This window comes from Propithecus coquereli, unplaced genomic scaffold (genome assembly GCF_000956105.1).
Source record: "Propithecus coquereli isolate 6110/MARCELLA unplaced genomic scaffold, Pcoq_1.0 Scaffold178, whole genome shotgun sequence".
Taxonomy (NCBI): Eukaryota; Metazoa; Chordata; class Mammalia; order Primates; family Indriidae; genus Propithecus; species Propithecus coquereli.
The window spans coordinates 3950851-3975802 of record NW_012142523.1 but is presented as its reverse complement, the minus strand read 5'-3'; the positions used below and the strand labels follow the sequence as shown (position 1 = coordinate 3975802).

The window sequence follows — 24952 nt, the reverse complement described above, 5'->3', positions numbered from 1 at the left end:
CTGAGTAGTACTTCATGTTATGTACATACCACATTATCTTTACCCACTTGTGAATTGATGGGCACTTAGGTTGGTTCCACATCTCTACAATTGTAAAATCCTTTTTAAATTTCTGATAATACATTATTGTGTTAAACACTGAAACAAAATCCCATTCTACCCATTACAGATAAATGTTAACAGTTTAGCATGTATCTTTCCTTATGAACACACTGAAGTTGAGAGTTGTGGTGAGGATTAAAGGATTAATCTGTGTGAAGCACCCAGCACGGTGCCGGGTGCAATAGGAACTCATTTCCTTTCTTCCCATTAGTGCCCCAGAGTCTCCCGTCTGAGAGTCCATGATTGGTGTTGGGCTAGGCTGGTGTGACCCTAGAGTCCAAGGTATGCCCTGGCTTCTGGGGGTGCTGACAGACTTAGGCCTGCCAGGACAGCCAGAAAACAGTAGTTAGGAGCCTGATCCCAGAGCAGGGGTCCATGAGGTGAGAGCTGCTCAGCCAGGCCAGGCCCATGGACTTTCTTACCCTCTTGCCTAGGTGTCTGGTCCCTTTATGGGGTCCAGAGTTTAGGACTGCTTTCTGGGTTAACACACTGTCCTGCAAGCTGTCTGTGTGAGCTGGGACGAGGGCTTCCAGCACCTTCTGGGCCTCTCCCATAGGCCAGTCAAGCACAGGGCTGGGCCCCACAGGACCCCATAAAGGCTGGCTGTTTGGCTGACTGCTGGGTTCACATGGTGGTGCCTCCCACCCCTCAGCTCTGCCTGCCCCTGCCCCAGACACAGGGATGTCTAAGCCTCTACTCTGCTTTCTGGATTTCTGGGCTTAGCAGGAGAAAAGAGAGCTGGGAGCTGGGGACAGAGCAGCAGAGCACGTGGGGAGAGGAGGCTGCACGGACTGCGAGCTCCCTCTGCCTGCCTCTGTCCTCTGACTCGTTCAGGTGTCTTCTTTCCTCCAGGAACTTTTCCTGGAGATCTCTCTTCCCCCAAGGCTAAGTTAATTACTCCCTCCTCTATTCTTGTTGATAGTTATTTTTCCATGTCTGCCTCCCTACTAGTGTAAAGGCAAAAATTTATCTTATCCACCTATATGTCTCCAGTGCCCAACAGCAGCTCTGGCTCAACATTACTCAATGACTTGAGGCTCAGTGATCAAGAAAAGGAAAGCTGCAGTCTAGAGCTGAATTATATAAGTAGGGGTGAGGGCAGGAAAGAAAGAAGGGAAATATCTTCTTGTGGCTGGGCCAGGGTTTGTAATCAGGATCTCCTTGATGGCAGAGTTGTCCACTGTGGAAGGAGCTGCCAGGGAGGAGTTAATTCTCTATCTTGAAAAATGTGCAAATAGAGACTGAAGACTTCTTTTGGAAGCTGCAGCAGGGAGTCAAGCACGACTCAGGCCTCAGACCATGTAACCAACAAGGTGCCTTCCAACTCTGAATCTAAGATTGTGGGAGAATATGAGGCTGGTCCCAGAGAGGCAGAGCACTCAGAAAACTGTCTGTCTGTCTGTCTCATTGTGGTCAAGGTTGCCTGGAGGACACTCAGGATAATGTCACAGCCTAATCAACCTCCACTCCTTCTATCCCTTCCTTATACATGCAAACACATGTTGACAGCAATTTAAATTACATAAAACTTACACAAATACTTGCATGTATATATTAATACATGTTGCAATGAATGGTTTTTTTGTTGTTGTTGTCAAATAATCCTTTATCGAGCTTCCTTTGTACTTCTTAACTAGCTGGGCATTCCACTGCACCACTGTTGATGTCATCTATGACATCACGAGGGTGGAAGTAATCAACAGCCCACTGACTGGGCAGTTCCTAGGATCTCTTTAATGGCCTCAGAGAGTTGTCTGGTTAAAGACTGGTGCTGTCCCTTTGGGCAATGTTGAAAGCCTCATCAAAAGTGATATTCCCACTGTGTTCAGTGTTTTTCTGTTTCCTTTCTGTCTCTTCGAGATCCCTTGAGGGCCTTAATGATCAGGGCGGAGGCAGAAGTTACCACTTCATTCTGGGTCTGTCTTTTCTGAAAGGTCAGTTTTCACTGTAATCCTTAGATCCCATCACCCATTGCCTTAGCAGTGTCATCACCAGCCTTTTAAGGAGATAGACCCAGAGGGCCAATCTTGGGGGCCAGGGCAGGCATGGCACTGACTTTCCCATGGGCGCACCTTAGGTATGCGACTTTGATCTTACTGGGGTTAAATTTTGGCAGTATGATGGAGGCAGCTGGTATCAGATGCACCTGAATGTGAGACAGTGGAAGAAAGTTGCACCTTTGCCTCCTCTGAGCCAAAAATTGAAAGGTCTGAATATTTAACTTGATACAATCTTCACAGATAAACATGGTAAGACCTATACTCATCAGTAAACAAACACTCGCTTGCTTAAATTTATACGCACCCCCTCACCTTCATTAAAACTTCATCTATTGCCCCCAGGCCCAGTGACCTATGGAGCTCCTTCCTCTTGCAATTGGCCAGGCAGCCTGAGAGGGGAACAAGGGGAGAAGGCCTGCCCGTGATGGACGGGATTGATCTACTAAGTGAGAAACAAAATAATTAAATTCCTAATCACTCCCTGAGCTAGCAGGGCTGATATAGCCGAGGGAGGGAGGGGGCTCTGAGGCCCAGACCAGATGGGGAGGGCCTTGGAAAGACAGGAACAGATAGAACCCTTCAGACTAGGGAGGAACACCAGTAAGCAGGCAGACAGACAGACAGACATGCTTCACCAGTGCCACAGGATCTTTCTTTCCAAGTGGAAATGGAGCAGCTTTGGAAAAAAAACCACCCCACCCTCCACTAAAACAGGATGAGAGGAGGGTCTGGGCCCTCTTCTACCATCCCAGAGCCCTTCCTGCTCCTCCATGGGATGCATCCTGGGAGTGCATGGGGATGGTGTTGACTTTCATCAGGCATAAGATCAACATTCCTCCTGGGATGCCCAACTCCCAGTCCTAACAGACACATTTTCTGGTTTCGAGCAGGATGGCAGGGAATGACCTCTCCACACAGATCCTCTGGCTCCCCTCAGAAAGTGAAAGAGTGAAAGGTATCTGGGAGTAGAACTGTCTTCCTGGTTGGGCATGGTGGCTTATGCCTGTAATCCCAGCACTTTGGGAGGCTGAGGCAGGAGAATCGCTTGAGCCCAGGAGTTCAAGACTAACTTGGGAGGCTGAGGTTTGAGCCAGGAGTTTGAGGTTGCAATGAGCAATGAAGATGCCACTGCACTCTAGCCAGGCAACAGAGCAAGACCCTGGGTAAGAGACCAAGCAAAATAAAACAAACAAACAAAACCTACAAAGAGATGTCACTCTGAACACACTAAGATAGCTATGATAAAAGAAGGAAATAATAACAAATGCTGGTAAGGATGAGGAGAAAACTGAACTCTTATACACTGCTATAGAGGGAATGTAAAATTGTGCATCCACTTTGAAAAGCAGTCTGGCAGTTCCTCAAATAGTTAAACATAGAGTTACCATATAACCCAGCAATGCCACTTGTAGGTGGCTAAGATGACATAGTGTATCTTTTTGTTCCACTTTCCCAGTGATTTCCTCAACTTTATGTTCTAACACTACTATTAAATTTCTAATGTCCATTACTGTATTTTTAATTTCCAAGACCTCTTTCTTATTCTCTTATTGCTCTACATTTTGTAGCATTGGTTCCTGTTTTACACATGTAAACATGAGAAATTAAAACATGTCCACACAAAAACTTGCACATGATTATTCATAGTAGCATTATTCATAATAGCCAAAAAGTGAAAACAACCCAAATGTCCATCAATTGATGAATGGATAAATAAAATATGGTATGTCCATATAATGGACAAATAAAATATGGTAATACATCCATATTATTTAGCAATAAAAAGAAATGAAGTACTGATACATGTTACAACATGGATGAACCTTGAAAGTATTATGCTAAGTGAAAAGAACTAGTCACAAAAGACCACGTATTGTGTGATTCCACTTATACAAAATGTTCAGAATAGACAATTCTATAGAGACAGAAAGTAGATTGGTAGTTGCCTATGGATTGGTGGGAAATGGGAAGTAACTAATAACAGATCCACAGGTTTCTTTTTGGGGCAATAAAAATGTTCAAGTATTGATTGTGGCAATGGTTGCACAACTCTGAATATGCAAAATCTATTGAATTATACATTTTAAATGGGTGAATTGTATGGTATGTGAAGTGTATCTAAATAAAGCTGTTATAAGCTTATTTTTCAGGGAAGAAATCCATTCTGTGAGAGCCATTTACAGGATCTGGTCAATTTAGAGGCAGGAAAAGCCCCAGAGAGCGCTAGAAGAGGCAGTCCCAGAGACAGCCCCAGGAGATCCTTTCTGGACAGCAAAGCTACAGAAAAGAGGTTCTATTTCTAGAGGTCAGATAACAAGGGGAATCTCATGGTTTCTGAGTCAGATAAAGATAACTTGATGCCACAAAGGATCTCTGGGACCCGTAGGGAAAATTGTCTTTCTCTTCTTGTGACTGTAGGGGGAAATAACCTTGACTTAATCTTTTCTGCCAAAATATCAAAAAAATAACATACATCCACATACCTTACTAGCCCACCAACTTGAAATAAGAGCCCCCTACACTAAGAGCCCCCTACCTCCTCTTCCTTTATGTCTTAATAACATACCTTAGCCAATCAAATAAAAACAAAATTGTGTGGTTAAAATCCCGGTCAATGGGATAAGACACAGCCATAGGTCTACATTAAAGATAAAAAGACAAAAAAAAAAAAAAACCTATAACACACACTAATTAATTACTCTTACTGCCACTAAATGCCCTTCTAATCAAAAATAAAAATTTTACCTTGCTGAGACAATTTACAATGTCTAACTATTTTCTTAACGACACCACGAGTCATTTCTAACATGACCAGAGAAGGAGATGCCAAGGTCAGAATAGCAGCCACAGGAAGAGTGCTCCCAGGCCTGAAGACAAGAGAAAGAAATGAAAGAGACCTCACTTCTGAGGCCTGTGGAGCAAGCAGGGCGGAGCTGGAGGCGAGGGTGAGGATCTAGGCAAGAGTAGGCAGGGCAGAGAGGATGATGCAGGGCTGGTGGGTGTGGTGTGTGCAGAGCGGAGGACCTGGGCCAGCTCTGGTCTCCCACCTATGGTCAAGGCTGAGGGACAGTAAGAGAGTAAGAGTATTTGTGTGGTCCCTGGGCATTAGAAGTTTCTGGATTAGACCCTGAACCAGTGCTGACCCCACAGCCTTAGGGCATGATCAGAGTGTGTGTGGAGAGGAGCAGTGATTGGGCCTCATTCTCCCTGCTGGAGGGAGGGGGAGCCCAGGTTAGGTCAGATGGTAGCTGCTGAAGTGTAGCCAATGAGTTTTTCTCAGGTCCTGGACCAGCATGTGGTCAAGGCCCAACCAGGGCAGTAGGCCATGTAATTCCATGGATGCATTCCTCCTCCTGCTCATTCTGGGGAGAGGAAGGGGTTCCAGGTCAAATCTTTGAAGGCTGGAATAAGCCTAGAGTAGAAACATGCTGAGAATATTGACTGAATATTTTCCTATTAGGGCCCAAGTTCCTGAGATATTTCATATTTACTCTCTTACTCTTCCTTGAGATGCCTCTGGGTAGAGCCCTTGTGTTGATCTGCTTTTCTGTCCTGCTCTCAGCAGCCTGGTGTTGGGTTGGGGCTGGTTTTGCCACGATGCAAAGCTGGGCTCCTTTACCTTTATCTCCAGGCTCCTAGCTGGTCTTGGTATGGGTCACGTAACTTTCATGTTGGCACCATCATCCCCTCAACTTTTCCCTCAGTCCATCCCCTCATCTGGTTGCCAGAAGACAATTTATCTTCCCAATTTAAAATTTAGCATTCACAGAAGAGTGATCCCAAAGTTCATTTCCCCAAAAGTGGGGGTTCTGGAGGGCTGGTAATGTCCTATATCTTGGTCTGGTTACTAGTTAAAAGATTATATTCACTTTGTAATAATTCATGGAGCTGTACACTTATGATCTATGTACTTTTCTGACGTCAATGGATCTGCCACACCAACACCCTGTGAACTTCCATGTAAGAGAGAAATAAATTTCCATCTTGTTTAAGCCACACGTGCAAACTCAATTACTCCCAAATTCCTGAAAAAGGGAGGCATAAAGTGCATATTAACAAAAAACTTGTCCCTGATTCTTACCATTATAAACAAAAACTTCACAAGAAAGTAGGAAAAGTTTAAACTTAAATTCACATGTCCACAATCTCTTACTTAACAATCCTGAAATCCAAAAGTCTCCCCAAATGGAAAGTTTTCACAATTCCATTGGTGGCATAATATGACCTGACCTGAACTCTTTTAGCAGTAAAGACTGACCACAACTGATGTGAGGCTATTTTTAGTTTTTATTTATTCTATTTAGGATAAACGTTCATTCAGTTTTACTGAAAGAATAATAACATATTTGGTAATGAGGTGCTGCCAGATTAAGAAAAAGTTGCTGGAAAGTGATAGGCAACTCTCCAGAACAGAGTGCAGGGTGTGTGAGCAGAAGGTGGGGAAAATCCTAAATGAAACAAGGATAAAGAAAAAAGTCTTATGTGATTACAAGCATGAGAAAGAATATTTTACCTACAAAGAAAAGAGAATTAGATTAGCTTTGCACTTCTTTTCTACAATACTATGTAGAAACTAAAATACAAGAATCTTATACATTGCTAAGACATCACTTTTCAGCAAATTGATATTTTTGGAAATACTGCAGAAGATGTGGTGGAGATTCCTACCCTTCCATTAGAATTCAATCTTCCCCTTTTCTCTAGATTTATAATTGTAGGCTCGAACATGACATTCTATTTCCCAGCCCCCAGAGCAGTTACACGTGGCCACATGGACTAAGTTGTCCCTAACAGAATGTGATCAGAAGTGTTATGTGTCGGGGGGGAGTGGGGAGGCAAGGGCAACATACATAACCTAAACATCTGTACCCCCATAATATCCTGAAATAAAAAAAAAAAAGAAGTGTTATGTGCCACATCTGGGCCCACCAGCTTAAGACCAGTGTGTGCTTCCTCCACACTCTCAGGAAGATGTGCCTGTGACTCAGTTTCAGTGATGGAGAAACAATATGGAGGAGCACTATGTCTATAAATGATTGTGAAGATAAACTTCAATTTTATTTGAGCCATTGTATTTGGGGGTTTCTTTGTTATAGAAATTTAGTCTTTTAATTAATACACAGGGACTCAGGGAGTGTATCAACCATAACTTTATCTGAGAAAAACAACTGAAAGAGTACTGTAACTAGTTTTCAAGGTAGGGAAAATGAAAGGGAAAGAGTGATTATAATAAATCTGTACTCCGTATAGTTAAATCTAAATAGAACACAACATTGCAACTGGGAATTTGTCATAGATGAGCAAAGAAAGGATTCTTGAAACAGAACATGCAAACTGACAGGAAATTCCTAATAACATCAGACTAAAAGCTGCAAACTATTTTAGTGTGCCATTTATCTCTTGTTACATAGCAAACCACCCCAAAACTTAGTGGCTTACAAGAACAATTTGCCATTTCTCATGATTCTGTGATTGGCTAGGCTCAGCAGGGGAGTTCTTCTGTTCACATGATGTTGACTGGGGTCATTTCTGTGGCTGCGTTCAACTGGAAGCTTGGCTGGAACATCCAAGATGGTTTCACTCACATGCTTAGGACCATGGCCAGAAAATTCTGGAACTTCTCTCTCTCTCTCCATGTGCTCTCTCCAGCAGAGTGGCCAGACCTATACATATGGTGGCTTTAAGAGAGCAAAGGTAGAAGTTGCTAGTTCTCTTAAAGCCTATACCTATAACTGTCACAGTGTCATTTCCCCTGCAATTTATTGGTCAAAACAAATCACAGTCCAGCACAGATTCAAGTGGAGGTGAAACTGATTTCATCTCTTGATGGGAGAAGCATAATGCACATACAAATATGGGAGGATTATTGGCAGCATCTTTGGAAACTATCTTCCATAGTTCACCTTCTGGCCATAACGTTTCATATCCCTTCCAATCAAAAAACACTTATCTCCTCCACCAAAAGTCTCAAACAATTATGGCATTGGATCAAATTCCAGGATCTCATCATCTAATTCAGGGCCATGAAAAAAAAGAAAAAAACTCCTCTGGTGTAGTTCATTGGGTCCAGCTGCTCAGGTGGAACTTCTTCAATCCAGAGACCTGTGAACTAAACGGACAAGTTATCTGCTCCCCTCACTCCTCACTCCCCACACCTATACCCCAATACACCTTATAATACAGAGACATAATGATGCCACTGAATACTCCTGTTCAAAAAGGAGAATAGAAAGCACATTAACAGTTGTTGATCCACAGTAATTCTGAAATCTACCTGGGCACCTATTGTCAGGCTCTCCTTCTCTAAGGACAAGGAATGTTCTTTGATTGTTTTGTTTTCCAGGAATGGTTTCATAATCCATTTTCTCAGAGACTTTTGCTTCTGCCATCTGGACTCCTGGCTTTACTCCATGAGAAACCCTTTTCCATAAGAAATGGTCCATATTTGCAGCTGAGTTGCTTTTTCAGCTTCTTTCTGCCCATAAAAAGTTGGGTGCCCAGAGATCTTTTTCATTTCAAACTGTTTTTGCCCCATATCATCTATGGTTTTGATTTTGCCAATATACTTCTCTTAAAAACTTTGTGGGTGTTTTATGAATCTTACTGGGATTTACTCCCTTCTCCCCAAACCACATTCACACTTCTTTCTGAGACAGAAGCATCTGTACTTTGCATGTGTCAGATTGCTGTGGCACGATGCCCTTACTTTCTCAGAGGCCCTTTTGTCTAGGTGAGATGGTTTATGAGGCACTGCTTAACTCCTTATGAGGTCTTATAGCTGCACTCTTGATTTGATCTTGACCCCAAGGCCACATTTTTACCTGCAATGTACTAAATCTTTGTACTTATCTTTGTTCTGGAGCCATTTCTTATTTTGATGATCTTTTATCTTTTGCAAGCTGGAGAGACTGTTCTGGGCCCTTTATATTTTGTCTAGCTTCTTCTTGAAAACTGGATAGTTTCTTCCTTAGCTTATTTGTCTTTTGCAATATCTTATCATAGACGGTTCAAAGGAATCAATAAACACTTTTAATATTCTGCATGGAAGCCAGATCCACAAGGTCATGAGGTATGTTTTCTAGCTTCTAAATTATCACAAGTGACAGTGCTGCTGAACATTTGCTATTGTATAACACAGGTTAGTCTTTCTTCAGCCTCCAATAACTATTTCCTCACTGCCCTTCCAGCCTCCACTAAGTCTCCTTGCTGTCTTTCCTGTTTCTGCCTGCTGCCTGGTACCAATGTCAATGCCAGATGTTTTACATTTTAGTTATGGCAGTACCCCATTTGTAGATATCAGCTCTGTAATAGTTATCTATTGCTACATAACAAAGCACCCCTTGTTATGTAGCAATAGGTGCTACAATCATTTAGTAACCTGGAAGATCTAAGATAGTTTCACTCACATGTATGCGGACTTGGTCCTGGCCATGGGGCCACTTTCTACATATGATTACTCATCAATCAGTACTTTAATCCATCTAACCTGCATATGGTGGTGGAAGCGTTCCAAGATAGTGAAAGCAGAAGCCGCAAGGACTATTGAGGCCTATGCTTAGGAATTCATACGGTATCACTTCTGTAACATTACGTTGGTTAAAATAATTCACAAGGCCAATCGAGAAATAAGAGGTAGGGAAATAGACTGTATTAGTGAGGGTTCTCTAGAGAAACAGAACCAATATGATGTGAAGATGACTTATTATGAGGAATCGGCTCACATGATTATGGAGGCTGAGAAGTCCCACAATCTGCCATCTGCAAGATGGAGACCCAAGAAAGCCAGTGGTGTAATTCAGTCTGAGTCCAAAGGCCTGAGTATCAGGGGAGCTGATGGTATAAATCCTAGTCCAAGGGCAGGAGAAAATGAAATGAGATATTCCAGCTCAAGCAGTGAGGCAAGAAAAAAAAAGGGAGGGGACAAATTACTCCTTCCTCCACTTTTTGTTCTGTTCAGGCCCTCAGTGGATTAGATGATGCCTTCCAACATATGGGAGGGCAATCTACTGAGTCCACAGATTCAAGTTGACATAAGACATTAACTGTGACAGACTCTCTCTCTTGTTGGGAGAAGTTGCAAAGAATTTATGGCTATGTTTAACCTCCCACAGGTAACTGCGAAAATCCTAAAGTAAATATAACATTTAATAATTAATTAATGAAAGCAACATAGCAGGAACAAAACACAGATACCCTATATTATCATTTCCATTTAACACATTACTAGAGGCAGGCAAGAAAAAGACATAAAAGTTATATGATTGGAAAAAAAGAAATAAAATTGTCATTATTTCTAAGCTGAAAACTTAGAAAATCCAAAAAAAATGGCCAAAATATTAGAATTAGTAAGTAAATTTAGCAAAGGTGCTAGCTTCAAGACCAACATACAAAATAAATTGTATTTCTATATACTGGAAACAATTAGAAAATAAAATTTTTACCATTTAAAATAACCTAAAATATTAAATGCCTAGAATAAATTTAACAAAGATGTGTGCAATCTCTATACTTAAAACTATTAAAACATTATTAAGAGAAATTACAGACATACAGATAAATGGAGAGATACATCATTTTCATGGATTGGAAGATTCAATCCTATATGATACTATTATTAGTTTTCCAAGGCCGCTATAACAAACTACCACAAACTAGTTGGCTTAAAACAACATAATTTATTATCTCACAGTTCTTGAGTTCAGAAGTCCAAAATCAAAGATCAGTAGGGCATGATTTCTGGGAAACTTGTGTGGGAGAATCCTTTCTTGCCTCTTCTAGCTTTTGGAGTTCATTGACAATCCTTAGCATTCCTTGGCTTGCAACTACAGTACTTCAATCCCTGCTTCCATTGTCACATGGTGTTTTTCTGCTGCGTGTGTGTCTCTATGTCTTTTCTCCTCTTATAAGAACACCAGTTATATTGGATTAAGGGCCCACCTTACTCCAGTATGGCCTAATCTTAACTTTGCATCTACGATAACCCCATATCCAAATAAGTTCACATTCTGAGGGGTAGGATTTACAAATATCTTTTGTAGGGGATGTAATTCAACACAATGAATAACAAATGCCAATTCTCCAAAACAGGTATACTACTTCTATCCAGTGCTAAACAAAATCCCAAACTGATCCTAAAATTTATAAGGCAAGTTTTGTCACAACTGATGAGCTGATTCAGAAATTTACATGAAGATGTAAAGGACTAAAGAAAGCCAAGACAATCTTGAAGGACATAATGGGAGGGATGACTTTTTCTATAAGGTATCAACATTTATTATAAACCTATTACAGAAATTAAGACAGTGCGGTATTTCTATAAAGAGAGACAAAAGGAATACACTACCTAGTCCTGAGACAAACCCACACATATATAGACAACTTATCTATGACAAAGGTGTCAATGCAGAGCAGCCTTTTCAAAAATAGTGCTTAATCAATTTAATATTCACATGGAAAAGATGAAATCTGACTTATCTCACATAACACATAAAACTCAACTTCAGGTGGATTATAGATCTAAATGTGAAAGACAAAGTAATAACACTTCCAGAAATTTTCTACCTTTGGTAGGAAAATATTCCTTTTTTTTTCTAGGAAAATATTTCTTAATGGACCCAAGAAGCACTAAGCATAAAGGTCTTTTATGTTCATTGAAAGACACCAATAATAGAGTGAAAAGACAATCTACTGAATGGGAGAAGATATTTTCAATATGTACAGTAGTACCCCCCTTATGAACCGGGGATGTGTTCCAAGATGTTCCACAGATATCTGAAATTGCAGGTAGTACTGAACCCTATATATGCTGTTTTTTTCCTGTACATACACACCTAAGATAAAGTTTAGTTTATAAATTAGGCACAGTAAGAGATTAACAACAATAACTAATAATAAAACAGAAAAATTATAACAATATACTTTGATAAAAGTTGTTTAAAACTTACCTTGTTTGTTACTGGAATTTTTCATATAATATTTTCAAATGGTGGTTGACTGCAAGTAATTGAAAATGCAGAAAGTGAAACTGTAGACAAGGAGGGGACTACTGTATACTCAAAAAGGACTTGTCTTAGTCCATTCCTGCTTGCTATAAGAAAGTACCACAGACTAGGTAATTTATAAATAATAGAAATGTATTTCTCATGGTTCTGGAGGCTGGGAAGTCCAAGATCAAGACACAAGCAGATTTGATGTCTTGTAAGGGCTCACTCTCTGATTCCAAGATGAAACCTTGTTGCAGTCCTCTGGAGAGGACAAACACTGTGTAATCATATGGTGAAAGGTTAAAGGGGCAAAAGGGGTGAACCCATATGAAGCCTCTTTTATAAGACCATTAATCCCATTCATGAGTGGTATGGTTTGGATGTTCGGCCCCTCCAAATCTCACGTTGAAATTTGATCCCCAGTGTTGGATGTAGGACCTGGTGGGAGGTGTTTGGGTTGTGGGGGCGGATCCCTCATGAGTGGCTTGATGCTGTCCCTGTAATAATGAGTGAGTTCTCGCTTTATTAGTTCCTGTGAGAGTTGGTTATTTAAAGGAGCCTGGCACCTCTCTCTTGCTCCTTTTCTCACCATGTGATGTGCCTGCTCTCTCTTTACCTTCCACCTTGATTGGAAGGTTCCTGAAGCTCCCATCAGAAGCAGATGCTGGTGCCATGCTTCTTGTATAGCTTGCAGAACAATGAGCCAAATAAACCTCTTTTCTTTATAAATTACCCAGTCTCAGCTATTCCTTTATAGCAACACAAAATGGACTAACACAATGAGTGTGGAGTCCTCATGGCCTAATCATCTCCCAAAGGCTTCACTTTTCATCTTTGGGTTTAAGTTCCAACATATGAATTTTGAAGGGACACACACATTCAAACCACAACAGGATTCATATCCAGAATATATACCATAAAAAAATGACAGACAATCCAATACAAAAATGAGTAAGAGACTTGAACAGGCACTTTAAAGAAAGGATATCCAGATATCCAAAAATATGAAAATGGGTTTAACCTTATTAGTAACCTGGGAAATGCAAATTAATACCACAGTGAGATATCACTATACCCCCACCAGAATGATTATAATTAAAAAGTTGTACAGTATTTATTATTGGCAAGGATGTTGGACAACTGAAATAGTCATACATGGTTGGTGGGGAGTGTAAACCAAAACAACTACATTCTAAAATTCTTTGACATTGTCTACCTAAGTTTCACATATACACAACAAACTAATTCACCGCTGGATATAGACTCAACAGAAATGTGTGCATATGTGCCACTGTTAAATAAAAATTATAGGAGGCTGTTGTTTTGGACTAAGCCCCTGTGCTAGGTCCCAATAGACCAGACTAAAGATCAAAATGGAGTCACTCATGCTGAGGTTCCACATCACATAACTGAAGCTAGGTTGTTATTTGACTCCCTAGAAATCAAGGGGGCTGGAGAGGTGGGGAGAGCGAGAGAGAGAGATAGATAATAACAGCCTGATTTCCCAAACAGGCCAGTTTTAATCAGCACGATAATGAAGTTCCCCATCGTTTAATTCGTATCAAAAAAAAAAAGTAAAATGAAGTAACCTATGTTAACCAAGCAGTTATTTCTCTATTGTTCTGTTTCCCTGTTCCTGCTTTACAAGAAAAATAACTTTGAGATGACCAATCCATTTTTTATTCCTTGTTTCTGTTTTCTTTAGCCCTTCTTTGTCTATAAAACCTACTTCCTCTGTTCAGTTTATTGGAATACTTATTTATATCTTATGTAATGAAGTGTTGCCTGATTCTAGAATCACAAATAAAGCCAACTGAGATCTTTAAACTAAATTTGCTGTAAGTTTGTCCTTTAATACCACAAAAGACAAGAGTGTCCACAGCCGCATTACCCCTAACAGCCAAAAATGGTAAACAGGCCAGGTGCGGTGGCTCACGCCTGTAATCCTAGCACTCTGGGAGGCCGAGGCGGGCGGATTGTTTGAGCTCAGGAGTTCGAAACCAGCCTGAGCAAGAGCGAGACCCCGTCTCTACTAAAAATAGAAAGAAATTAATCAGATAATTAAAAATACATAGAAAAAATTAGCCCGGCACGGTGGCGCATGCCTGTAGTCCCAGCTACTCGGGAGGCTGAGGCAGGAGGATCGCTTGAGCCCAGGCGTTTGAAGTTGCTGTGAGCTAGGCTGACGCCGGGCGGCACTCACTCTAGCCTGGGCAACAAAAGCGAGACTCTGTCTCAAAAAAAAATAAATAAATAAAAAATAAAAATGGGAAACAACTCAAATGTTCACCAATAGTAGGTGATTGTATTGTAGCATATTTGTACAAAGGAATACTATACAGCAGTTAAAATGAATAAACGGCCACACAAACCATTAATGTATCTCTGAAACAATGTTGAATTAAAAAAAAAAAGCCAAGTTTTGATTTTGGGCAAGTTAATTAATCTCTTCATTTATATCTCAAAGATAAAAATGTATACCTCTTAGGGTTGTGGTGAGGATTAAGTGGGATGATACATGTCAAGTATTTAGCAAGCATTTGGTTTAATAAATATCAGATATTATTTATTACCATGTTCTCTCAGCAGGCCACCTTTCTGGAAATGGGCATTAAAGAATGATGCAGCGTACCAACAGCGCCTTCCAATGCCCCTCACGTTCTTCCCTAAACCCCATCTTTCCTCCGCCTTTTCACAACTTAGACTGGGTCTCTTTAAGAAGTCAACCATAACTGAGGAAAGAGGAATGCTGGGAAGGGCCACACAGCTCGGGTCTGGGGCATGACGGGAAAAGTGGGCGGAGACTAGGGTTGCGCACGCGCGGTTGGCTGGGTGTTGCGTTGCGATGTATCAGGCGGAATTCCAGTAAGAGGAAATAATACGCGTCCAGGCGCGGGGGGCTTGGGTCCTATTCCCGGTTCCCTGCCTGGGGCATCGCCTGGGAGCAAGGAGGAGACAGAAGGTGGGTGCGGCCGCGGTGGCACCGGAGGGGCGGGCGGACGGGGCGGGGGCCGCGCCACGTGACGAGGGGGCGCGGGCGCGGGCGGGGGCGGCGCCAGGCGGGCTGTTGGGGCTGTGCTGCAGCCTTCGCCTCAGGGACGCGGTGACAGGCACTTGCGGGTCCCGTGCTCTCCCACGGAGATTGCGTTACCTCGTTCGTCCTCAGTGACGGGCGTGGGAATTCTTGGTGGGAACGAGAATTTCGGAACGCATGCTATACTGAGAGGAGGGATGCGCGCCCAAACATTGTTGTGACTGTGGCAAGTGGTCAAAAGTTCTCATCTTTTTTCAGAACTGGTTTTTAAACCAGCTGTCCGTTTCCGTGCCTGGCTTGACTGTTTGGTTAAAGACAGCTTTGGAGAGATTTTTTGTTTCGTTTTGTTTTTGTTTTTAAATTTCAGGTTTAATTCCTTCTGATTAGTACGTTTACTTTTAGGGGAAGGGAATCTACTGAGTGGCCGATAGAGTTTCTTGTCTACAGGAAGGCGATGGTGAAGCAGGGCTCAGAGAGGCCTGACCCCCACGGAGACCCTGAAAGTTGCAGGTGACCCACTTTAAGCAAGGGCATACCTATTGTTCACTTTCGATGGATGGCGTCTTGATTTCTCATCCGGCCTTAGGCCAAGAAATTGGGTCCTTAGCAAAGTCTCCGGTGAGGGCTGAGTTAGAGGTAAGGGCAGGAAGGTGGTTGTGTACCGCTTTGAGAAATAATAGCTGACTTGGGCCTCCAAATACTAATTCTCATGAAGTCAGAAACTGTTTCTTGAGTCCATTCTTCTCAGAGCTTGGTAACTTCCTCCCATGTCTTGGTCTGCTCGTCTCATTCCCCTCAACTGCATTCAACATACATAAAAGACCAGAGTGCTTGTCTTTAAAGATATTAGAGAAGTGGGAGCTATTGCTGGAAGACTGTTTTCTTATGTGAAGGTGGCTACTAAAGGAGCAGAATGCAGGTAGAGAGAAAAAAGGCAAGAAGAGTTATTTTTCAAATGCTCAGCCCTGAAGCCTTCTGGTCAACACAAAGCTTTTATAATGTAGACAAACATGAAGAAGAAAAAAGAATAAACCTGAATACCAATCCTTTATGTTGTGTTTCAGGTGTCCAGCGACTCATTACCCGGAAGAAATCTATTAGTTTTAGCCTGGGGAACTCCTTGTGGTAAAAAATTAGAATGAAGGAACCTTTGGATGGTGAATGTGGCAAAGCAATGGCACCACAGCAGGGGCTTCTGGACAAAATTAAAGAGGAACCTGACAATGCTCAAGTAAGCGTTTCAACTTGATCTAAAAAAAGTTCTAATTCCTTTTCTGTCTGGTGAATTGAAAATTTTAGGCGGTTTCTGGTTTATAAGTTAAAACAACGCAAACTGACTTTATTTCCCTATTCAATAGGTAAATCAGGTTTTTTGCTGTTTGAATGAAAGATCTTGGTAACTATGCGATATTTCTTTTTGTAAAAGGAAAGTAATGTGTGTTATCATTTTCCATACTTGGTACTTTAAAAAAAATTCTCTCGTATCTGATAGTAGTTTCCTTTAAGTATTATGGTCAACTCTATGCCAGGCTCTGGGGATCCAGGAGTGAGCAAAGTCAGCTTAGTCACCTTCCTTATAGAGATTATTGGTTAGTAGAGAGGAGAGAGATTGCACAAGTAATTGATCAAATAATATATATAATTACAAACTATCACGAGTGCTCTGGAAGAAAAGCCTAAAATGGGGAATCTGACCTAGGTTTGGTTAGGGGCTGGGGGTTGTGAATGGCTAGGAAAGGCCTCTCTGAGGGAAGGATTTGTAAGCTGAATTATGAAGAATGAATTGATTAGGCAAAGGTCGTGGAGGAGAGTGTTCTAGACAGAAGGAATCGTGAATAGGAAAGCCCCGAGTTGGAAAGATGCATGGTTCTTTTGAAGAATTGCAGGACCAGCGGGCCTGGAGCAGAAAAGGTATGAAGATGGTAATGATGATAATGGTCATAACAACAACAGTAATAATAGATGGTATTAATATGTCAACATGTAGTATATATCATAATAATATGTGACATTAATATTAACTTATTAATACTTATGTGTGCTTAAGAGTGTGTCAAGCATCATTCTCAAAACGATATTATTAGATAAGTGCACTCATGTTTATCACAGCACTATTCGCAATAGCAAAGATACGGAATCAACGTAAGTGTTCATCAATGGATGATTGGATAAAGAAAATGTGGTGTATATACACGATGGAATACTATTCAGCCATAAAAAAGAATGAAATCATGTCTTTTGCAGCAACATGGATGGAACTGGAGGCCATTATCTTAAGTGAAACAACTGAGACACAGAAAGACAGAAACTGCATGCTCTCACATATAAGTGGGAGCTACATAATGTGTACACATGGAAACAGAGTGTGGAATGATAGACAATGGAAACTCAGAGTGGTGGTGAGGGGTGGATGATGGGAGGTTGCTTGATGGGTACAATGTGCCTTTTTTTCAGTGATGTATGCACTGAAGGCCCTGACTTCACTACAATGCAACATATCAGTGTAGCAAAATTGTACTTGTACCCCATGAATATATGCATATAAAAAATTAATGGAAAAGCCCTATATTATTATCCCCATTTTACAGATGAGGAAACCAAAGCACAAAAAAGTCAAACAGTTTACCACAGATCATGGTTAGTAAATGACAAAGACTAGATTCAAATTGAGGTGGTCAGACTTCAGAGCCTGTGCTATCCTGCTTCTGTGGTAAGGCTCTGTATATAGTTTGAAGCCAGATCATGCAAAACCTAGTGGGCTTTGTTATGAATTTTGGCTTAATCCTAAAATCAATGGGAAGGCATTGTAGGATTTTAAGTGGGAAAGTAAGATGAAACAGATTTGTGTTTGGAAAGATCATTCTGGCCACCGCTTAGGGACCCGGATTAGAAAGCACAAAAATCAATGTGGAGAGACTAGCTAGTTTTTTTGGCAAGAACATTTTTTTCTTCTTGAACAATTCTTTTGCTTTATACTCTATAATTATTGACTTTATTGTATAAGCAAAGCAATAATATTTTAGAATAATAGCTATTAATATAAATGATATAAATAAAAGAAAATAATTAATAAGAAATAATATTTTATTTTTCATACCATCTCACAGGCAGTATCATTCTAGCACAGGGATGTCAGATAGTTTTTGTTTCACTCATGAACTCCATGCCTTCCTAGAGTGCTGGGCTAAGAAGGTTTCTGAGGTAGTATCTATAGGATGTGGGTAGGGGGCACATGTCAGGGTGGCATCCGTGACACTTATTTTCCCTCCAGATGGTAAATTCTTCCTCTTTCTCTGCTGAAAGTAACCATTTGTTTGCCAGGTTCTGTGGATTCTACCTTTTAAATGTTTTTTGAATCTGTCCCTTTATTTTTCTCCCTATTTCATTATTTCTCATCTAGACTTTTTTATAATAGTTCCCTACTCATTGTTCCTTTAGTCACATACCCTATCAAAACACTGTGCAGTGATGCCATTGTACTCTGTAGATGTGATGATATTACTCCTCTTAAAGACACTGTCTCCTCTTGTTTGATAAAGCATACATTTTTTAGTGTGACATCCATCTACCACGTTTAGGCCTTTGTTTCCCTCTTCAGTGTCATCACTCATTCTTTCTGCCTTTTGTAATCTCTGCTCCTGCGAACTATTTGCAGTTCACTCAAAGTTATCTTCTGTTCAGTTTTATTTCCTTGCCTTTGCACATGCCATTTCTGCTGCCTGTGGAAAAAGAAATAAACTAAGTAGGCTGGCAAAAATTTTCTCCTCTTTTAAGATATAGTTTAACTGTCACTTAGAGGTAGAATTAGCCATTCTTTTTTTTTTCCTATTACATAGTACATTCACTTTTATTATGGCATCTACAGGTCAATGAAGTTTGTTTTCATACTGATCATATTAATGCTTAATTTCACTCCCCCCCCGCCCCACTATTCATACACTAGACTGCAGTTTCTTTAAAGGCAGAGATTATTGGTCTTATTTGACCCGAATCCCCAATTCCTGCTGACATGACTGGCACAAAGTACATGTTCAGTAATTGGAATGAAAGAGCCTGTGTTTCACGGATAAGGAAACTGAGCCTGAAGGAATAAGTGACTTTACCAGTATCCCATGGTAAAACTGTGATACAAACCGGTTTGTTTTTATTCCAGATCCAGTATTTCTTCCGTTATACCTTGCCAGAAATATATAAACTTCATAAATATTGTTAATTGTTCTTTCTGAATATAAAAATTGTGATATTGAAAATCTCCCTACCAGCTTAGATTGTAAATTTATGTGGATAGGGACCTCCTCAGTTCTCTTTGGTTTAGATTAATGCTTTCAGATGAATAGGCTATATTTTTTCATGATTGAGGGTATGGACTATGATAGAAAGGCCAACTGAACAAATCATGTGTGCTATTTTCCATCTTGCATTGATGAATGTCATTTCAGTATTGGCAAATAGACAGGAAATCAAAAATGTTTAGTATTTTCTGATATATGAGTCTACTCTGGGTATTAAAGTTATAGTTGAGGTCTCGTTCATTCATTCAGTGAGTTTTTATTCCTGTTTACTATAATCCATAACACTTGGACACTATTTTAAGTTTAAGCAATTTACATTTGATGCTCACAACCCTAAGTACTCTTTCTCTCCCCACCTTACATATGAGGAAGCAGAGACATAAATAATAACTTGTTAAAGGCCACACAACTAGTAAATGATTGAGCCAGGATTTGTACCCCAGCAGTCTGGTTTAAGAGCTCAAACCCTTAACCAGGATGGTAAGCTGTGTTAGTTACTTTGCTTTCAGAAGAGCTATGAAGATGAAAAGATGGGGCCTCTGCTCTCAAGGCAATTGATAGTGTAATGGAGAGGAAAGTTACGGGAATGAGAGAGGTAGTATTTTTTGAGTGACTGTGCCTTGCCAGAACCAGTGCTAAGCCTGTCTTAAGCATTCTCATTTAAACCCTACAGCCACATAAGGGGAGTATCCTTACCCTGTTTTACAAATGAGGAGACTACGACAAGGAGAGGTTAAGTAACTTATCCAAACTTGAAGGAGCATCAGAGCTAGAGTAGGAACTTAGTTTTAACTGGCTTTAAATTTGTATTCTTTGTGTTGTTTTGTGTCACCTCTGTGCAGATAGAAAATCATAATATTATGTTTCGCTGGTAAAAAAAAATATGTAAGGTGCATTGGGAGTGTAGGGGAAGGAGCCCTAAATCTGTCTGGGAAGGAAAGGAAGGATTTACAGAGCAGGTAGCAATTGAGTTATAACAAATGATTACGCGTTTCAGATGGAGAAAACAGCCTGTGCCAAGTCACGGAAGGCTAAAGGAATGTGGTGTGTTTAGCAGTTGAGTATTTCAAGAGAATAAAGTGGGAGAAGGGAATAGGGTTTTTTTTTTTTTTTTTTTTTTGGTTGTTTTTTTTTTTTTTTTTTTGAGACAGAGTCTTGCTCTGTTGCCCCGGCTGGAGTACAGTGGCATCATCATAGCTTACTGAAACCTCAAACTGCTGGGCTCAAGTGATCCTCCTGCCTCCGCCTCCCAAGTAGCTGGGACCACAGGTGCCCACCATGATGCCTGGCTAATTTTTCTATTTTTAGTAGAGATGGGGTCTTGCTCTTGCTCAGGCTGCCCTCGAACTTCTGAGCTCAAGTAATCCTCCCACCTTGGCCTCCCAGAGTACTAGGATTACAGGCATGAGCCACTGTGCCTGGCCAAGAGAATAGATTTTTAAATGTTTAGGTAGGATTGATCACATTTAGAGATTGCATATGAGGCTAGACAGGCAAAGAGAAGAGTCCAGGAATTCTTACAGGTTTCTGGTGATACTGTTTACTGAGGGGCTAAAATAGGATTTTTGGGGAAAATAAGTGTAATTTGGGATCTGTTGTGTTTAAAGGGCTTGTGGGACATTCAAGTGGTAATTTGCACTAGGAGGCATCTAGGATTTAGAGATTAGAAAGTTATCTACCTGGAGGTGTAGAACTCCCAGAAGAAATGTAGGGTGCTGGGTTAAATTTGATTATCACATAAATAATGATAATTTTTATATAAGTGTGTTATATGCAATACTTGGAATATACTTATTCTAAAAATTATTTGTGATTTAGCCAAAATTTAAATTTAACTGAGCGTTTTGTATTTTTATTTGCTAAATCTAGCAACCCTACATGTGATAGTTGAAGCCACAAATGTGGATGAGATTGCTCAGAGAACAAGAGTGAAACAAGAGAGTAGAGCTCAGAGTAGAAAGCTGGAAAGCGGGTTAATTTAGGGCTTCAAGGTAGTCCCCCAACCAACAGCTTCAGCATTACTTCAGAACTTCTTAGAAGTGTAAGTTCTCCTACTGATTCAGAAACTCTGAGGCTGGAGCCCAATGATCTATGTTTTGACAGGACCTCCAGGAGGTTCTGATGCCACTGAATTTGGGAACCATCGATTTTAAGGGTGAATATAGGAAGATCAATGAAGGATACTGTCTTAGTGTCTTAGTCATTTGCTGCTATAACAAATTACCATAGACTGGATGGCTTATAAACAACAGAAATTTATTTCTCACAGTTCTGGAGATGGAAAGTCTGAGATAAGGACACCAGGATGATTGCATTCTGACGAGGGCCCTCTTCTGGGTTGCAGACAGCCAACTTCTTCTTGTAGCCTTTCATGATAGGAAGAGAGCTAGCTTTCTGACACTAATGCCATTCATGAGGGCTCCACCCTCATGACTTAATTATCGCCCCAAAGCCCTACCTCCAGATACCATCATTTTAGGAATTTAGGGTTTCAACATAGGAATTTTGGGGAGACACAGACATTCAGTCCATTGCAGTTACTAAGAAGAAGTAATGACATAACAGAATCAAAAGACAGTGGACTCATTGGTGGTGTCAGAAGTGTATGAGAGGCCAATTAAGATAGAAAGAAGCTTGAAATTTGGATTTGGTCAAAAGGCCGCACTCAGGGATCCAGAAGGCCACATGTGGCCCCAAGGCTGCAGGTTCCCAACCCCTCTTAAAACCGTTTCAATTGAAACATTAGCCTGATAGCGCTGGGTTCAGGAGGAAGTCAAACTGAGGAAGTAGTGAAGGAATGAAGCATGTACTTTTCCTCTAAATTTGTAAAGGGAGGGAGAAGAGAGGGCAGTAGTTCTTAAGGGACTAGATTGATTGTAAGCTGAGAAGAGACCAGTATAGAGGTGGAGAGATAGGATGGAGTGCCCAAAGGAGGGAGAGAGAAAGGGATCCAGAACAACAAGCCCTATTTTAGCTGTAGCTAAGAAGGTTGCCTTTTCCTGTAAGATAGGATAGTTTGCTGATTAATTTGTAGGTACGGTGGTGGGAGGAATCAGGATGCTGGAGTTCTTAATGGCTTCTTTTACTTGGTGAAATTGAAGTATCAGTGAGCAAACATACGTGGGGTTGGAACTTGGGAGCTGTGACAGTTTAGAACAGTTACTTTGTGAAGTAAAATAAATGGATTAGGGAAATATAACAGGAATATTAGAAAAATATTAGAAATTGGGTTGATGATAAGGCAAGGTAATTTTTTATTGGGTCTTAAGCATTCATTTTGGTAATTTGAAGGTATATATAGTACTTTTACTCTTCTTTTTGCATGTGTCAATAGATAAATGTTATTTAAGTATAATGTTTAAGAACATCCACTTGGATTGAGTGGACTTAAATTCAGTCATTCAACAAATGTTTATTAAATGCCACAGTTATGAAACTAATAATAAGTATAAGAACTAGCATTTTTGTGTGCATATCATGCTTGCTTTTGGCTAACTGTAAGATATCAAGCTACATATTTTATTTACACTAAATCATTTACCTTCCCCAAGCTACCCCCACCCACCCTGTGGGTTAGGTAATATTATCTTTATTTTATAGATAAGGATATTGAAACTAAGAAAGATTAAATAACTTATTTAAGAGCCAAGATCTCATCTGTTTCTGTCTGCTGTTAGAACCCATAGTCTCCTTCAGTGTGTTACGTTGACTATGCTGAGCTTTGGGAATACAGAGGTGAAAAAACAAATAAGGTCCCTGTCCATAGTGGACATGGTTCTTTCAGTTTAGTGTGTGTGTAGTGAGGAGAAAGAGTGTTAGTCCTTAATCAAATTATCATCCAAATAAATATGAAATGATGTATTATGGTAAGTGCTGTGAGAGAAAGGAGATAGGAGAGACTATAACGGAGGAACTTAATTTCACTTGGGGGCCAGGGTTTGAATTCATTGTAGTAATTATATTGTACTTACGTATCTATGACAGTGCTAACATGGGTTTTGGAACAGAGAAACCTGGGTTTGATTCCAATCTGTGCACTTGCACAACCTTGAGCAAGTTGCTGAACATCTCTAAGCTTCACTTTCCTCATCTATAAAGACGGTATAAGTTCTCCCTTGTCTTGGTGCCATAGCATACATCATGGGAAGTAGTAAATTAATGCAGTGATTCCTAGTTGTTACCATTTAATAGTGTAAAGAAGATTCTAAACCAACTTTGGAACTGACACAGTCACTTATTTTGCTAAGTGGAGAGAGAATAAAAATAGAACTGGCATTTATTATCACCATTGTTTCAAAAAAAGTAAGACTGTTTTTTAAAACTTTCTGTTTTGAAATATGTGAGAGATTTTAACACCAACATAAATAAATAAATAAATAAGGTGGTTGTGGTCTCAGAATAAAGGACAGTCCTTTTCAAGATAGATATTTATATATATATATATTTTTTTGAGACAGAGTCTCACTGTGTTGCCCAGGCTAGAGTGCCGTGGCGTCATGCTAGCTCACAGCAACCTCAAACTCCTGGGCTCAAGCAATCTTTCTGCCTCAGCCTCCCAAGTAGCTGGGACTACAGGCATGCGCCACCATGCCCGGCTACTTTTTTCTATATATTTTTAGTTGTCCAATTAATTTCTTTCTAATTTTAGTAGAGACGGGGTCTCGCTCTTGCTCAGGCTGGTTTCGAACTCCTGAGCTCAAACAATCCGCCCGCCTTGGCCTCCCAGAGAGCTAGGATTACAGGCATGAGCCACTGGGCCCGGCCTAGATATTTATATTTTTAAAAATTTGTTTCATGATTATATTTTATTTTAAAACATTTTAAAGAATATATTAAGAGTAAATATGATTTGGGTTATGATGATTTTATGTATAATGAGCAGATTGCATTGAAACTCTTGTATCTTTTCTGCCGTTAACAGATAGAACAGCTTGTAAATTTAGTGGCTAAAATTATTAATTTAGATCCAAACTCTAAATCATTCAGATTTAATTTTACTTACTGCTCCCTTTTAAACATATCCTAAAAAACCAAAAAGGTAGTGCTCAGCGTTGGAATAGCCATCTGTTACTTCCATCTATCAAGGTTACAGTTGAAAAGTAGATATAACTATTATGAAAGATTCTTCAATTCTGAAATACTGTCTTTGTAAAGATTAGTCTAATAATTTGGAAATTTGGACTTTTCAGGTGTTTGTGAAGGTGATTATGATTAGAATGTATAACACATGATAGAATCCTTTTTTGCTTAAATTTCTACTTTACTTAGATACATTATATATTCATTTCTTTTTTTTCCTCTCTTTTTTAAAGGAGTATGGACATGCCCAACAGCCGAAAACCCAAGAAAGTGAACTGAAAATTAGTGCTGTGTTTTCAGTTAGTGACAGTCCTCTTGGTAAGAAATAGAATGGTACAAGTTAATTACAATTAATATTTGTTTATTCTGACTAGTAAAATAGAGGGAAAGGACCTCGTCATGTATGTTTTTCTCTTCCTTTAGAGCTGTGTTTTTTGAATTGGGGGTAGCTGCTCTACACCA

General features: G+C 40.2%; 1 protein-coding gene and 1 pseudogene across 1 annotated transcript in view; one reads left to right on the top strand and one right to left on the bottom strand.

Annotated features, from left to right (window-relative positions):
- Nucleotides 1-1731: 1731 nt before the first annotated feature.
- LOC105808550 lies at nucleotides 1732-2350 on the bottom strand (annotated as a pseudogene).
- Nucleotides 2351-15003: 12653 nt separating this feature from the next.
- ZMYM6 (zinc finger, MYM-type 6) overlaps nucleotides 15004-24952 on the top strand; it is a 36073-nt gene continuing 26124 nt past the window's right edge. Inside the window, exons 1-3 of the mRNA XM_012642367.1 lie at nucleotides 15004-15047; nucleotides 16184-16350; nucleotides 24724-24808. Coding sequence (XP_012497821.1) covers nucleotides 16258-16350; nucleotides 24724-24808 — 178 coding nt within the window. The 5' untranslated portion in view covers nucleotides 15004-15047; nucleotides 16184-16257. The remainder of the gene's footprint in view (nucleotides 15048-16183; nucleotides 16351-24723; nucleotides 24809-24952) is intronic.